General features: G+C 40.6%; 1 protein-coding gene across 3 annotated transcripts in view; it reads left to right on the forward strand.

Moving 5' to 3' along the window:
- RNF130 (ring finger protein 130) overlaps window positions 1–16,682 on the forward strand; it is a 50,711-nt gene extending 34,029 nt beyond the window's left edge. The window contains exons 6-9 of one of the 3 annotated variants that reach the window (XM_075102716.1): window positions 2,004–2,100; window positions 3,131–3,335; window positions 5,401–5,494; window positions 8,410–8,600. In XM_075102716.1, coding sequence (XP_074958817.1) covers window positions 2,004–2,100; window positions 3,131–3,335; window positions 5,401–5,494; window positions 8,410–8,425 — 412 coding nt within the window. In that variant the 3' untranslated portion in view covers window positions 8,426–8,600. Of the gene's footprint in view, window positions 1–2,003; window positions 2,101–3,130; window positions 3,336–5,400; window positions 5,495–8,409; window positions 8,601–13,987 lie in introns of those variants that run through there. The other 2 variants (XM_075102717.1, XM_075102718.1) reach the window with 2 other exon arrangements.
- The last annotated feature ends 186 nt before the right edge of the window (window positions 16,683–16,868 follow it).

Consider the following 16,868-nt stretch of genomic DNA (forward strand, 5'->3'; position numbering starts at 1 on the left):
TCTGAGTGCTTCTACAGCACTGATTAGCTGATAACGATATATTAAAGCTGTTCTCATACTTCTGTGGAGTCTTGATGTCTGCTGTTTCCCAAAATATTAGATTTTCAGGTTTGTCCTACTCTGAAAAAAAAGGACTTCAGCATCTTAAAAGGAAACATAAGCAACTAAAAGCCATAATTTGCCTAACAAAGAAAAATAGTATCTCTAGGTTTCGGAAGATTTCAAACCATTTTCTGTCACCCAGGATTTCTAAACATGGATTCCTCTAATTTTGTGTGTAACAAAGGGAATGCGTTAAGATCTAATAACAAGAGAAGTAAGGTTGTATTTTTTGCAATTATTTGAGCAGTAAGCAATATGCATGTATCCTGTTTTTCATGGTTGCTGTATTGCTAAAAGACTCAGTCAAGCAAAGTGACTTGCTGAGATTCTGTAAGTTTCTATTTCTGCAATATCTGGGATATACTTAATTTCTTTTGCTCCCTCTCCATCTCTGTTTACTAGGTTATAATCTGTAAATCAATGCATTTTTTGTTAGTACAGGTAGGATGCATAGCTGTAGCTGACTGGAACCTAATTATATTGATATACGTTAGTCCTTTCATCAGTCTTAGTAGCCATAGACAAAGCAACTATATGCTGTCTTTTTCCATGTTTGTTAACAAATTCTTGGCCTTTTTCTCTGGCCACTTTCCAGACGTTTGAAAGGGATTATCTAGTAACATGCCTCATTTGGTCTCTGGTTTTAAAATCCCAAGGGGTAGGGAACAAAGAAGTCCCAAAACCTATGATGAGCCTACTGAGGTGCAGAGCAGCAAGTATAACCTGAGGACGGAGAGTATCACAACTCTGCTGCCTGGGGGCCATGCATGACTTCTTACAGACAGCTGATGCCTCAAATAGACCGCAGGAACTCCTTGTTCTGTTCCTCACCCACTGGTCTCAGACCACAGGTCTTTGCTGGCTAAGCAGCCCTTGTAATTGCTGATCTTTGTTGTGATCACCAGTCTGTCGTGTTCGGGTGTGCCCGCTCTTACTGGCTTTTTGCTCTGCAGGCAGTATGACTGGAAATGAAAGATCTGGGTTCGTATCGTAGGTAGTTATTCAGACTAGGTTATTATGAGTATTTGCTAAAGCTGTATTGTGTCGGAAGTCTAGCAATACCCACTTCTGCCATGAGTATGCTCAGAAAAGTTCTTTGCCTTTTGAAAAGCCAAGAGGACATTTCCTTTAGTTCCTTTAAGTGTGTTGTTTTGATCTCTGCATAGTCCTTCCTTGTTTTATTGGTTTCTGTCAATCCCAGTACTGTTCCCATTATATTCATGTATGTGACTGGGATTTTGTATGCAATGTAGGTGGCAATTCAGACTATTCTCTACGGCAGAGTTCCCTGCTGTGCAAGTAGAAGCCCCATTTGCCTTTTCATCTTTGAAAGAGTCTTCTTTTTTTTATGACCACATATGTTGATGGCCGTGCTTTCTGTTCTGATATTTAGAAATACTGATTGTAGGAAAAGCCTTCTTTTTACTTATGTGATAATTATAAAAGGCTTTTCAAAATAAAATATAAGCCTGTTTGGGTTGGTTGCGCTGACTTTTGAATAAAATTGGCTGCTGGTGGATCTGTGCTCTTCCTCTCAATTTATGACCAGGTTCTACACAGAAATTGAGACAAGACCTTACACAGGTTTATGGTGGGGACTTGGTTACCCTAATTATTCTGCCCATGTGCATACTGATATCCACAATAAGAGGGAAAAAAAATTTAAATCTTTATTTTAGATGTTTCTTCCTAGTTGAACGATTAGTAAAAGGCAGCACGAAGAAGCAAGAGGTTTTGATTTTTTTTGTTTTCTTATTGTAGTCAGCACAGAATACTGGCAATTCTAGAATTTGTTCTGCTGGCTTAATTAAAAAATAAACTATCTGAAAGTTTGTTGAAGTAATTCTGTTGTATATTTGAATTGTTTTCAAATTATATATGTGCCTTGTCTGTTCTTCTAGGCATGTTTTCCACAAAGCCTGTGTTGATCCATGGCTTAGTGAGCACTGTACGTGTCCAATGTGTAAACTGAACATTTTGAAGGCACTGGGAATTGTGGTAAGTTGCCCTGTTGTGAGCTCTTCTTCCTCCCATGTCTGAGACCCAGAACAGGAGCAATAATTGTAGGGGAGAAAGGGAGAAGGGTGTTCCAGTACCCCTACTCAGAAAGTGTTTGGGTTTTTCTTTCCAATTTCTTTGCTGCTGATAAAGCTGTTTTGTTGTTGTTCCTTTTCCTGGTTGGTCATTGGGAATCTATTGTTATATTTCCATTTATAACAATTTCTTGTCCACTAGGCAACCTATAATCCTCCCTTTTCTTAACTTCTTTCAACCCTTCTTTGTTAAATTTACTCTATGAATCTCTTGTTCTTGTTGCAGTCTCCCATAGTCATTCTTAAATTTGTTTACATGTTAAAAGCCATGCCCTAGCCAAGTCTGGCAAGCTTTCCTCAAGCAGCTCAAGGATTATGGGATCCCTGAGGACTGGTTTTGTTGACCAGTTCACAAAGGGATAGGAGTGAAGAACCTCAAAGAGGATTTTCCTGTCTTTCCCATATGAGGAAAAAATTATAAGGTGGAAGCGATGCTCTTTTCAGAAGAAAGAGAAGAACATATGAAGATACTGTCTAAAGCAGCTTTTGAATCAAGCCAGTGAGAACAATCAGGCCTCCATTTTTAGCTGTGTCAGTTGCAGATTTGCACATTTCTAAGAAATAGTTGTAGATGTGCTGTGGATGACCTATTTTTGCAATTAATAGCATACCTGGATTTTTAGAGGAGGATACTGTAGAATTACATGCTTGTCATCATTGCTTATGGTAGTAAACCATACTGGCATAGGCTACGATACAAGCATGTTCAAGTCCCTTTCTTGAACCTTAATCCTATTTCCTGCTTCTTTCTCCACCTCTTTAAGGTGGACTGAAGGAGCAGTTTTGGATAGAACTTGCTATTTCCTGTGTCTCTCTCTCCTCTGAGGACAGCCATAGCAGCTGAATAGTGTGCGTGTGTGTGGTTTTACTCAATTTCTAGGTTTGCTACCTGTAGAGTATTCACCATTGTAATCTGGAATCACTTGTTTTTCCAGCCAAACGTGCCATGTACAGATAATGTAGCCTTTGACATGGAAAGGCTCACCAGAGGCCAGCCAGCTAGCAGGCGATCAGCACTTGGCGACTTTGCCAATGACAGCTCTCTCAGCCTGGAGCCCTTGCGCACCTCTGGGATGTCACAGCTTCCACAGGATGGAGAACTGACACCAAGGTCAGGAGAGATCAACATTGCTGTGACAAGTAAGTTTTCTTTGGCTTCTAGTACAGTTCTATGGTTTTCCTGGTATGTGGCACTTGCTTTGCTGTAGCTCTGTGCTGCAGGGCCGTGGTGAAAGATTTCCCTGCAGGATGAAGGTGACCTCAGTGTCTCCGTAAGAGGCATACGCTCCACATTGAAACTGATAACTCTAGGTATGACAGTGCCAACACTTCCATTATTAATGGTATATCCATTTAGATCTGCATGCAAAGAACAACTGGATGAACTAAAATGGCAACAAAATAACCCCCATGAATTTGGTAACCAGTACAAGAAGCTGGATTGCCAAAACCATTATTTACCCTTTCAGAATACTTTACATGCAATAATTTGTACAAATATAAATATTTTAGCTGATTACTATTTCTGCAGACACTTTTTTCCCCTCTGAGAACATTACTACTGGAATTCTGACGTCTCTTAGCAGATGGTTTTTCTTACAGAATCTGTGAATTTTAAAAAAAAAAGTATTTGATACACCACCATTTGAGTATTGTCCAAGTGTTTTATGACATCAGAAAACTATTCCTGCACTGCTTGCAAGCTCTTATCCATAAGAACAGCATGGGAAATTTCCACTCACTGGATCTTACCTACAGTTTTTATTGTATAATAGCACTATAATGAATACAGTATGTGTAGAATTGCATCAATTTTCCATATGCTCAATACAGTCTCAATTTGATGCATGAATGGTTGTTTTTCTGGCTGAGTTGCAAAAATAGAATCCAGGCAGTACAAGTCTAATTTTCGCCTTGTATTTTGCTTATGTGCATTTATGATCCTCATTTTGAACTTAGTGACACTGTTTGCCACCAATATATGTATCTGTAATTGATACAGTCCATTAGAGTGTTTCTTTGGATGCTGTAGCAAAGTAAAGGTCTCACTAAAAAATCTCATCTTATGGAACACACAGTCTGTATCCAGAAAAGTTTTGATCTGAGAAGGAAAAACCCACATACAAAATCTAAGTTCTTCATAAAGCCAGTAAGTCACTTTGTCATGCAGTGTTCAATATCTGATTCATCTTGTATTCAGCTCTATTGAACAGAGAGCAAATCCGTCGGTGTGCTGCCTGTCTTGTCATGGGTGCAAAAGCTCTGTAGGTTAGCTGAAACTTTTCACTACTTGGTTTTACAGAAAGTATTTTTACTGTCTGTTCCCAGCTGTAGTAGTGCTCTTGCACAGGTGGGATGCCAGGGTAAAACAGGAAATAATCAGCAAGGGTTCATTCTGACAATGTTCACAAAACAGAGCTTTAGAAAAGGCTGCTCAAATGTTTGGATTGTATTGATGACACGTGCGTTCTTTGCATGAGAGTTAAACCAAAAGCCATATTCAACAAAAGAGTCTCTATTCTAATCTATTCCTATGTGCCAAATTCATCTTGAGGAGGGAGAACTTTGAACAGTGAACATTCTTAATAGACTTCTTTATGCTACTTTTTTTTTAAATGTGTCTGTATTTATACACTAATGTTGAAATTATTTTTCCATGTTGTATTCCTGTCTGTTAAATGGAAAACTCTAGTTATGTTTTACAGTTGAACAAGCTATCCTATTTTATTGGTGTTTGGTTTTTTTTAAGTAACACTATAGCATTTTTTCAGGAGGGAACGAAGACATAAATTAAGTGTGAAAGTATATTGGTTATGCTTATGTTAAAGAGCTGCATTTCAGCAAATCTAAACCAACCCTGACAACCTTTTCTGACTTGGGGGCGGACAGAGTTTTCATTACATTTTCCCTTGTTCCTACATTTCACTTTACATTGTTAAGTAATCTTTCTTTATCACTAACCCTTGGCCTCAGCCAGGAAATATTGTTGTGCCATGCTTTTTTTCCACACCTCTCTCCACTTCTTCTTTGCTAGCCTTCTCCAGTCAGTAACTCTGTGGCTAACCTCCTTCTGCTTCACCTCCTGGTGCCAATCATGGCTTAGAAGCCTCTTGCCTTCCGCCAGTGGTGTTTGAGGGAAATATTGGCATCGCTTTGACATAAGCCTTCTCCCACGAGTGATTTCCTCCCTTTCCTTTGTCAACAGAAGAATGGTTTATTATTGCCAGTTTTGGCCTCCTCAGTGCCCTTACACTCTGCTACATGATCATCAAAGCCACAGCTAGCTTGAATGCTAATGAGTAAGTAAACATTCAGATGTTTCTATGTATTTCTGGTGGGTGTGTGTCATGGACAACATCGGGAACAAATACAAAGAGAATAGAGAAGGGCAGAAATGCAGTTTTCAAAGAATCAAATGCCTTTTCTGCTTTTCTCAAATGTAAGTCTCTGTTAACAGTAGGTTCCAGGGTGCCATCTAAAGTCCCTTAATTTATATTTAGCTGGATTGTCCAAGGAAGTCTCCTTGCTAAGTGAAGTCTTGGTACGGGGAAAAGAGAGAATATTTATATTCTGGTTTTGGTCGATGGTCTAGGCAAACATTACATTTCTGCCATTAAATTCCCATGTTCAAAATTCATCTGGCAGAGCAAAAAATTACTAGCATCAGTTACCTTTGACAGTTTTCCCTCAATTTCATAGTCAAATTTCATATTTAAAAAAAAAAATATTCCTACTTGGCACACTTTCAGCCAAGAAAAAGGGTATTTAAATAGAAAACTACCTTTTTTGTCTTAGGAGAGGGAGAGATGAAAGCAATGAATACACTGCTGTTTCTTCTCTCAGGTGAAGAGAGCAGACCAGTCTTCTGACCTCCATTTTAGTGTACTTAAGAATTTCAGTCAGAGGAGTGCTTAAAGACATCTGCAGTTTCTTAATTTTTGTAGACACCCCCAATACCTCCCTTCAGGCAGGCTGGACAAGAAATTACTCCAGCATGTGACTTTCAATCTTTTTTTTATAGTTCTGTGTGTGGGCAAGTATAAATCTGTTCTGCAGATATATTAACTAGGTACATCTAGCTGTTTTCATTTAGGTGTACGGAACATCTGGGCTCATGATATATATTTAATCAGATTTTATTTATTCTGGGGAGGGAAAGTATCAGCATCTTTCTTTGTCTCTGAACATCTTGACACAGCTGAGTTTCCATTAATGTATTTATCTGCTACCAAAGTGGGGTGAGGTGAGATTCAAAGGTAATCTTCTATGCAGTCTGGAATAGTAGCTTTAAAAATATAATTTTCTTTTTTTTTTTTTTTTAAATAAGAGAAAGAGTAGCTTTTTTGACTTTTATTATCTAGGGAGTATAAGATGTCCTTCTCAATAAGATGGAAACATGTCTAATAGTCTATGGTGTAAAACTTTGGACAGTCTCAAGCTAGTCTTCTTCAGAAGAGGCTATAATAACTTCTTGGAGCTTTTGGTCATTGGGGATCTTTGATAACCACTAACTTGCAAATCGTCCTTTTCTCCTCTTTTCAGATGCTAATTCCAAAAAGGCTCAATGAAAAAAAGTTCTAGAACTTCAAATAGCCCCATCAAGTCTCCTGATTTTTTTTTTTTTCCATTTTGTCAAAATCTTGAAATTGCAACTTGGCAACATAGCTGTAGTTGAACGTAGTTAATCTGGACTGAAGAATAGCTTGGGAAAGCATGGAGCAGGATGAGTTGTGAAACAGGAATGTCTGCATTTCTGGGCATTTCCACATCACTAGGAAGAAGGCAACGGAACTGTGGCCCACCTAGTGTCATGTAGATGTGGGCACTGATAGCAGTTGCATTTCTGCCTTCCTTGCAACCCTTATTTTTGTTGTCTTTTGCTCAGGCGAATGTGGGTCTATTTTTACTGAAAGGGCAACCTTCTTCACTTTGACCGAGAGTTAGGGCCTCCAGCAAAGCGTTTTCCGCAGTGATGTTCCCTTAGTACAAGCAAAGGGCCTTCTGATGTAAGGAGAGCTCCTTCCCCCAGCGATAGGAGTAAAAATGTGAGCATATACAATTGTGTACTTTGAGGCAGACTTAGGAAAACTAGCAACTGAGGAAACCAGAGCTGTCAAAAATCACTTATTTAGGTAACTGAGGTGCCTAGCTGTAGCCTTTCACTTCAGTAGCTTTTTGACTGAATCCTTTGGGATCTAAGCAGCCTCCACAAGTGCTGCTAGGTTCGACTACTCATTTTAGACATTTTAAAATGTGTGTGTGACACTAATGCTTAGATTTATCATTTCATTGATGCTTGTGTTCCCCAGTGCCAGACAAAGCTTTTCCTGTGGTGAATATCATGCCAAATATATGGCAGCTCTCTCTCACTGCGATTTTCATTAATTGTCATAACAGCATACCTGCTTTTTGTGCTGTTCTCCATATAAAAAGCATGCTGGCATACCCTACATTTGTTATGGTAGTGTTTCAAGAGGAAGCTGAGGGACTTTTCTTATCAGAAAACAACAGTAATAAGAATGAGCCTATGTAATATGCCGATGCAAGTAAAAGGTGCCAAATATTCTGCATTCAAGCTCACCTAAAAACATGTCCTGATCCCTTTTTTTTTCTTCCCCTATGTCCTTCCTGCAGCTTAAACATATTTAGAGGAATAGTTCTGGAGTTGTGTGTATATACATATCTAACTGTGTATATATGTTTGTGCATGTGTATATACACACACTCATATGCTTTTTTTAATAGTTCCTGATAAAAGGAACATTGTCTAAGTGATAAGAAAATATGAGACCAGGAGAAAGCAGCTGGTTCCTTAATATTCATGCACTATTATTCTTAAATGATTTAAGTAGTGATTTAAAGGAACAAAAGAAGCACATTTTGCTTTGCTTCTTAGGGAACCATCAGAAATTATGGTATAACTGTGTTTTAAAGTTTAAAAAAAGCCCAGATATTGGATAGCAGCACTTAGAGAAAGTATTCAGAAGCAGATGGAGTCTCCTCAAAAGTCTAGAAGTGCTCAAACCTCTGGGTGTCCTGTCTGTTTTACTAGTCCTGTAAGAATGATGTGAGAGTGCAGACCTCTCTTAATGCTCTGGCCTTGTATAATTAGTTATGCCTCACTAGCTTGCTTTTGTAGGAATTTTTTTTTTTTCAGTGTTGGCAGTATTAACTTTAATATAAATATTTTGTTCCTTTTTTTTCTGCCCCACAGAGCAGAATGGTATTGAAGAAACGCTTTCCGGCCGATTGCCTTGGAGAGAGACACCTATTTTTATGCATCATTTACTGATCATGCAGCACAAGCAATTATTTAGTACATTCTATTTTTTCATAAAATTTGCTGATGCCAAAGCTTTGTATTAAGGAAAAAGTGAAGAAATAAAAAAACCTTTAATTATGAAATCTTACTCTGTGAGAATTTTATTTTTCTTGGACTTTTAAGTCTGGCAGCCTTTTGAAAATTATATAAGGTGCTTTATTTCCTTTGAACAACTTCATCTTTGCAGATCTGTATCCTTTTCCTTTCACTTTGGGACGCACAAGCTAACAAGTGGAAGTTTCACACTGTGCCACGCTTATGATGCCAACCAGCACTGAAATGACTAAGGAGTATTATAGCAACTGCTCCATACCAACTCGTTAAGAAAAAAAGCTGGGCCAAGCATTCTAGTGTATAACGGGCTCATCTTGACTCCAGCTGAGAATTAATTTGAAATAAGAACATATTCTCCAGTTGTCCTCCTGTAACACACCTGTGTTGCACTGGGAGGACTGCACTATGATTTTCATCTTCAGGTCAGGCATTGCTGAAGGTTTGCAAGACTTTTCTCGACATAGAAATCATAAACCTTTTCTGTCTTCTGCTTTCATCCCACCCCACTTTCTTACAAAAGTGAAGCTACTTTAAACAACTTCTTCCTTCCTAATACCAATTGAGAAGGTAGCGTTTTCCCCTTCTGTCATCTGTGAAGTCTCCTTTCCTACTAGTCACAGGGTTAGTTTTTGTTCAAATTCAGATCATGAAAGATATATAATGGTCTTTGCTGTCATGTAGAAACTCTATGCAAACATGTCCCTTCTTGCCATGGCTTTTTTTACTGGTGAGGAGGCAGAGGGAAAACATCTCCCATCGCTGTCCTCACTCAGGCTGTTTCATGCAAGTGTACTTATGCAAGCAGTGTATGAGTAATTCCACAACAGTCAGTTAAAACATGCGGATCTGATTCGCAGCCAAATGCTGATGCTTGAGTTAATGGGATGGCTAGATGAAGGTAACAAATTGGTAAGGAAAATATAATTGATAGAAGTTAAAACCTATTCTGTTTGGTTGGTTTTTGTTGTTCTCGTATCAAGATGTAGACATTTGAAACTTAATGCTTTCTAATTTAATTAAATGAACAGAGAGAACCAATTTTACTGTAAGATTTAATTTTTTTATGTACTGGGAAATAGGGGATTTAATTTAATTTTATTTTTATGTATAGGCACTTTTAGAATTCAGGAACACAGCCAGAGTCTACATTAAAATAGTTTCTTAATTCTTATCTGTCCAGCAGGCTTCAGCTGAGAAGGCTGCTTTTATAATATGAAATGAAGTATGTGATAGCTTATTCTTCAGTGTGTCCTTGTGAAATTTTGAAAGAAACATGAAAACAATCAATAGAGCATTAAGTGCATTTTGAAAGACTGGAAAACCCCATTGGACTGTCTCATGAAGAGGTAAAAAAAAACCTCAAACATAGTGCATCTGAGGACTGTCTCCTTGTAAAATACAGCATTTGTCAACTGAGCATTGTTGCAGAAAATGGAGGAATGTGGTTAGAGCATGACTTAGGGTACAGCCTAGGAAACAAAATGGTGATTTTTTTTTTTTTCACCCTTCTGTCAACAGAAGTAGTAAAATTGGGAAGTTTGTGCTTGTCTCCTGAAACAAAAATCCTTAAGTGCTTTTTTTAATGCTGTCAGGAGGGATGTGCAGGTACAGCCTGAACAGCCTGGTGACCCAGATGCAAAAGGCACCACAAACAGTTCCCGTTCATGTTTCCTCTGCAGAACAGCAACAGAAGGAGAAGTTGTATGATATGGGGAACAAAATGGTTGTGGGGGCTTCTAGTGCATTTCCCTTCATAAAGGATTTAAATAACCCAGAGCCATCTTTTTTAATCTTTCTTTTGAGCCTCTAGCAATTGTCTCAACAAAGTCTTAAAAGAACACAGGCAGTATCTGCTAGGTTAATCACAGGTCAGGATAGCAATGTAAGTTTATCCTGTTAATGAAATAAATATATTCAAAGATGGACTCTGCCCCATCCCAGAAACTCAATTTTTTGACTCTGGCTAGACACAAGAAGGAAATTCCTGAAGTTTTTGTTGCCTGCCATGCTTTTAGATACCCACATATAAAAAGATGAGTAATGTTACTTTCATATGCATAATCATAATAATGAGAGGAAAAGAGAAGAGCTGGTCCCCCTTTCCAGATGTTGCGAAGATGGCAGGACTGGGCTGGCAGAAGGGTAAAACAGGGAATAGTTCAAGAGGGAGTATCAGTGCCTTGCTAAACAGCTGGCTTTGAGGAAAGGATGCTCTTCCTGCTCTGCTGTTTCTTAACTGACAGGGTGTCTAAAACATTGTCTGAGATAGACAGTGCTTGGATCGGATTTCCACATTAAGAAGTCGTCGTGCTGGAGGAGCTGTGGAGGGACTGCAGCATGGCCCTGATTAATGACTGAGTGAGGGCATTAAAATACTTGCAGATGGAAAGGGATACTTAGTCCTGATGCACCTGCAATGCTACAGCAATGCTGTGTCTCCTGAATTTTTGGCCTTGGTGTTGTGCCCACTTCTGTAGCATGTTATGGTAGGTATAAAGATCAGTTCCAGGGTAGTATGTTTATTTTCAGACTCAATAGAAGTTATCTGAAAAGTTTTTTCTAAGTACGTAAAGAGGAATAGTGGCAGAGAGCACTGAAGGATTCATTTCCATGTATTAAAACTGAATGCAGACCTCCCATTTGTTTTCCATACCTACGGGATAAATCTGGATCTTTCTTGGTAAGTGCAAAATAGGAAGAACAGATTCATAAGCTGAATTTGGAACTGTGGATGTTTCTACTTGTCCTTAAAATACATGCATTCAGGAAATTTATCAACTGGACTGATGCCACATTTTTAAACAAACAGTTTTCTGCATTAAGATGAGCGTGGCTGGGTCACTGTGCCCTGCTGACTCTCTCTCTTTAGCCGTAAGCGGTGGGCTATGATACTGACCCAGTTATTATAGCACCTGAAGATCAAGTGTTGGAAAGTACTGAGCAGCAGCTGGATTTTCAGCACCAGGTGGGCTGTGCTGAATGGTAGAGGAGAGAGACATATAGGAAAAGAATGAATGATGTGTCCCAAAAGTGGTATGAAAGCCAAGCGATTTGTATCTGTATGGAAACATGCAGCCTTCCTGCAAGTGGGTGGCTTAAATTGCTTTTGCCAAAAAGCAAGAAAACATCACAGTAAAGAATTTTAGAGGTGTTGGATATACAGTGCCTTTCTGCAGATTAATTTAAAACATTTGTTGTCAGATGACCTCTCTGCCGGTTGATTAAATCTCTCCCTTGAATCTGCTAGAGTGGAAGTCTGGGCGCACACAGAGGAAATGACGGCCTGGGCTGTCTGCTTCCTAATCCCGTGTTTGATTTTTGTGTAATAAAAACAAAAGCAACACTGAGCTTTTAGAATTCCCTTTGTTTCATTTCAGCATCGGCTGTTCAGTATGTAACATTTCAGCGGGTGGAGGAGAGGGAGATAAAACATCCAATATCCTTGGCTTATTTCAACTGCAAACTGAGACTCATCAAAAATTAAATGAACCTGACCCACAGCGCATTTTAAGAAGAATCTTGAAATCAGTTTTATCTGGTATAATTTCAAAGTAGGTTCAGGTTTTTCTGTTTTAAGACAGACTATGATCAGCTGGAACTCATAGTTCCAAATTTATGTTCCTTCAAAAACTGAACCTTTTTTAATTTTAAGCACTGTCCAGTTTTAGGGACCTGTATATTTGGGAGAGGGTTCAGATCTAGAAAGTAGGTGATCATCATCCCCTACCAACTGCTTCTGCAAAGTATATTCCAACACAATACACTTCTTCCAAATACCTGGATATGTGCTCCTGGCAGAATGAGCAATTTGCCTCTGTGCAACGTGACTACTAATTTCACTCGTTTCAGTTGATGACAAGATCAAAAATAGATTAATTTGCTTATAAGAACTTCCCCTTCTCAGTGCGTATGGTGAAGTGAGCATGTGTACTGGCTTTTGGTGTTAAAAGAGAGGTTTGGAGGGGATACATTGCCCAGCTTCAGTTTGCTGCTGTTCTCAACAAGGGTTTGACCCAGGCACACAACAGCCGTGCAGCTCAGGCCGGAGTTTGCTGCAAATCAGGATGGCAGCTTGCTGTCACAGCTTGCAAACTGATTTTGCATGGAGCCTGTCTACAGCGTCCCTGACTCTTCCAGCCAGTGCTATTGTGACACTTCTGCTTTCATAAGTGCGAAATTCATCTTTGCTTTTGCTCTTTCAACAATTCTACGCATTTGATAATAACTCTAGCTTTTTCTGTTTAGTCCTAATAAGGACTTCTCTTTTTTCTTTTCTGAGTGTCTTTTGGGTGAGTGGGAAAGGAGAAAAGGTCTTTTGGACAGTAGCAGCTGAATTCTTCCTTCATATCTTTTGTAAGCTCCTTATTCCAGAATGGGGTAGGCTGGACTCAAAATTTGGCAAAGAAAGGAAGATTTATGCACCTGAATTCTGCCAGAGCTAAAACTGCAATCCCCTAAGCGTCTTGCTCCACTGATGCCTGAAACTGGAGGCACCTTGGTTTGCTGAGTGAGTTCTTGATGAACTTGGAAGCTTTTCAGTTGCCTCCAATTTGGCTCATGTGGCTGCCTGGCGTATTGTAATCTAAGCAGCCTTGCTCCCAGCTAATCCCCCCTGGGACTGAGAAACCGAGTAATGAAATGTTTTGGCCAAGGGCCTGATCTGATAGATGCTTTCAGGGAGAACCGTTTGTACAGCAGCAGGGCTGGGCTTCTTACAAAACACATCTGTGGGTTTGGAGAGCCACGGGAACGCCAGGCTGCTGAGGAAGAAAATGAACTTGTATCCCCGACTCTATCAACAGCCACTTGGTGCTTGTTTCACGTATCACCAGTGTGAGGGTTGGGTCTCTTTTGGTTCCACGTAAGGAAATATGTAGGTGCCTATTTCTAGAAGGTGACCCCAGGTGGATGGAGGTTGCTGTGCTCTAGAGGAGGTCAGGCTTTCAGCAGCATCAGTTGGACGATCCTTGGTGACCTCCTCGCTCAGCCTGCTCATTCCTTTCGCCCCCGTGCCGGAGCGCTTTGTGTTGGTGCACGACATAGGGAACTTGGTGCCTACCAAAGGTTTCTGGGTTTCTCAAGGAAGCAAGTGCCTGCTTTACAAGGCTGTAAATCAACAGCAAATACCGAGTGCAAAACTCCAGCCTGCCCCAGCCTTGCTAAGCCTTGACCTGTTTTATCTGAAAGAACCATTAGAGATGGGATTGTTCATGCATATGGGAAGCAGTCGCTTTGAACTGGCAGGGGAGCACACCAACGGAGGTGAACTATTTCATATGGATGCTTCTGGTTTGCGTTAAAGGGTGGCTATTTTTTCCATGCGTGCGTGTTTGCGGTCAGCACCGGTGTACGAGGATGCTTTACAGAGACATTGTTCGTGTGTGTTCCTAACGAGGTTTTGTTCTACCTCTTGTAGGCAGTCACTTCTTTCATCGTAACTCTTTGTCCCCTCGAAGCCTGGTCTACGAGAGTGAGTTCTCAACCATCGAGCCTGCCTTGGACATGTATGACGAGAACAAAACCTGAAAGGAATCCATGCTCCTTCCTGGCCCTTTTTACGTTTTTTTCATTTCTCATTCCTATTGTTGTGTACTCTTTCCATGGATCTCCTTTGTCTGAAGAAGAGCTGCTTTTTCCAGAACATGAACCCGCCTTCTCGATTGCAAAGACGAAGACCAGCTGTGGTGGTTTCTGAGGGTGGCATCTTTGAGCTGACAAAGAGTTGCACGCAAGCAAGATTGTCTGATGGAAATTGCTGAGTAACAGCATGGGGAGCTGTGTCGGTCCAGCCGCGGCGATGCAGAAGAGGTTTTACGGTGGTCCTAAGAGTTTGTGTTGTACTGCAAATGCGTCTCTTACACAGGCGTCTGCTGTTTCCATTTTTTTAATTGTCCAGATGGTTGGGCAATGTCAGAAAGGGAACTGGTTGCAGAGGAGATGGCCAGTGACTGGTAAAAGCACTCGTATATCTTGGTCAATCCATAACCTAACTGTGAAATAGCCCCTTCTGAAAGGGACCTTTCTAAGTGCATTCAGTTTCCTACAACCCACATAACCCTGGACAATAGCAAGCCAGTCTGACGGTAAAGCTGCAGAGAGGACCTGCATTTGCAGAAAGATTTCGAGGAACTTGATCCTTGTTTTTTTTCTCCAATTCAATTGAAGCGGAAGAAAAACAGCCTACACAGAATATACTTTTGGGCCTTCCATGTGCTCCAGTCAAGTGAGTCTTTCTACAGAGAGGACATTCACAGAACCAGCACTTGATCTACCTGAAAACCATTAGACTTTTTGAAATATGCAGGAATCTAATTAGCTTTCTCACTTAACTTTTTTTTTGGGGGGAGGGGGGTTAAAAGAATCCACCAAATTTTTCACTGAGGTTTTTTAAAAGCCAGCATGTTGGCATTACACAGAGAAGAAAAGAGGTAAGCTTCTCATCCCATTCTCCTATTGAGATCTGCAACAGTTAAGTAACAAACACATTCTCTAAGCCATGCCCTTTCCCACTGACATCAGTAACAGGAATGCAGAAAGCAGCAGAAGAAAGGAAAGCAGCAACCGCTTTGACACTGCAGGAAAAATCAATTTTTACCAGCAGGTGACATAAGCAGTGGGGAAATTAATATTGTTTCCAAGCTTTTGAATGAGTAATGCAGAAACGGAGAGAAAGAGAGGAACCTCTGGAGTTCAGTTGTCCACAGTGTTCCTCAAATGAGCAGACATGGAAGAGCGAGCGCTTCTGCTCTACCTTTTCCTACTGGACAATGCTTATCTGTTTAATGAATGTTTGGATTTTTCTCCATTGCAGTCTAAGTTACTGTAGGTGTAGAAACGCATTTGTGTCCTTGTAATGTGAAACAAATCTTCACCCTTTGTATAGGAATCTTGAGAAATCAGTTAAGCCAAAAAGAAAGGTAAGACATATCCTGCCACGCGTTAATTTCATCTGCTTTTGCTACAGGCGAGGGAATTTCCCCTCCTTTATTATGTTTTTTAATTGTATAGCAGTCTGCTTGACGTATATCCTTACCTGAAGTGTGGTTCAGCTGTGTCTTTAACACAGATGTGTAAGAGAAAAAGAAAAACCCAGCTCTGTAAAATGAGGAAACGATCCTCTTTGCCGAGTGTGCTTTGACTTTTGTTGCTGTGCGTCAGCTTTATTTAATCTGATAATTCAAGAGTGGGTGGTGTGAAGTGTAGGGAGGTTTTTCTCATAATACTCACATTTATATTTACCAAATGCACTTTTACTGTCATTCAGCTCACTCTAGAAATACACTTAAACCCCAAACATTTTAAGAGCACAATATAACACCCACTTTCTCCTACAAAGCAGAAGTGAAGGTTGCAGTAAATGCCAGCTGGTGGCTTGAGTGGCAGCAGGTCGTGGTCAGCATCCTTCCTCTCCTTGCAGATGTGCACAGCGGGGCAGCTCCCGACAGCACCGGCAAGCCCGGGCAGAGCTCCCAAACCCAGCCTGGCTGAGCTGCTCTCAGGCCCGTACGGGGCTCAGTGGCGGCAGAAGGGCTGATTGAGCAAACCACTGTTTTTGTAATTATATCTGTGAGATCACAGCAGGCAGACATGTGAGAGCGGGGGACTTCTGGAAACAAATGCCCAAAAGAAAAATCAAAATAACCGTCTCTCAAGGATGTTATAGGGCTTGTTTTTATCCATGGTGGCAGTCAGGTTACAATAAACTGGCAAGCACCGTAGTGTTCATGGTTAAATACAAAAATATCTGAGTGACAGCCTACCCTGTGCCGCAAGCCGCGGCTGCCTGCACCACGGCGAAAGCGCAAGCTCAGTGCAGAGCCCCACCAGCGGGCTTTGGGTAGGAGAGCCCGTTGTAGCACTGCGCGGGGCACGGATGCTCCAAGCAAATCCTTCTTGTAGGGGCTGCCTCAGCTCGACACGGGGATTTGCCCCAAGGCCACTGGGAGTGTCACCAGGGCACGGTTTTGACATGGAAACAAAACACTTTCTCAGCTCTGGCTGAGACCGTTTGCACCAGCTGTGTACCAGAGTATACAGAAAAGCTTGAAAATGAATGGAAATTAAACATGAGAAAGTACAAAGCCCCCAAAGACAATAAATAATGTAATTTATATTTTGTTAAATCTCCTTATTTCTAACTGAACATCTTGGTCTCAATGGCAGGGCGGGAAGGTTTGCCTCTGATTGTGGAGATCAGGGTCTGGCATACCGATATAAAAATGGGTTTGTGCTGTAGCATCTTGGATAAGGGAGCTGACAATTACAATTGACATCCTGTATTTGGAAAATTATGCAAC

This window comes from Phalacrocorax aristotelis, chromosome 8 (genome assembly GCF_949628215.1).
Source record: "Phalacrocorax aristotelis chromosome 8, bGulAri2.1, whole genome shotgun sequence".
NCBI lineage: Eukaryota > Metazoa > Chordata > Aves > Suliformes > Phalacrocoracidae > Phalacrocorax > Phalacrocorax aristotelis.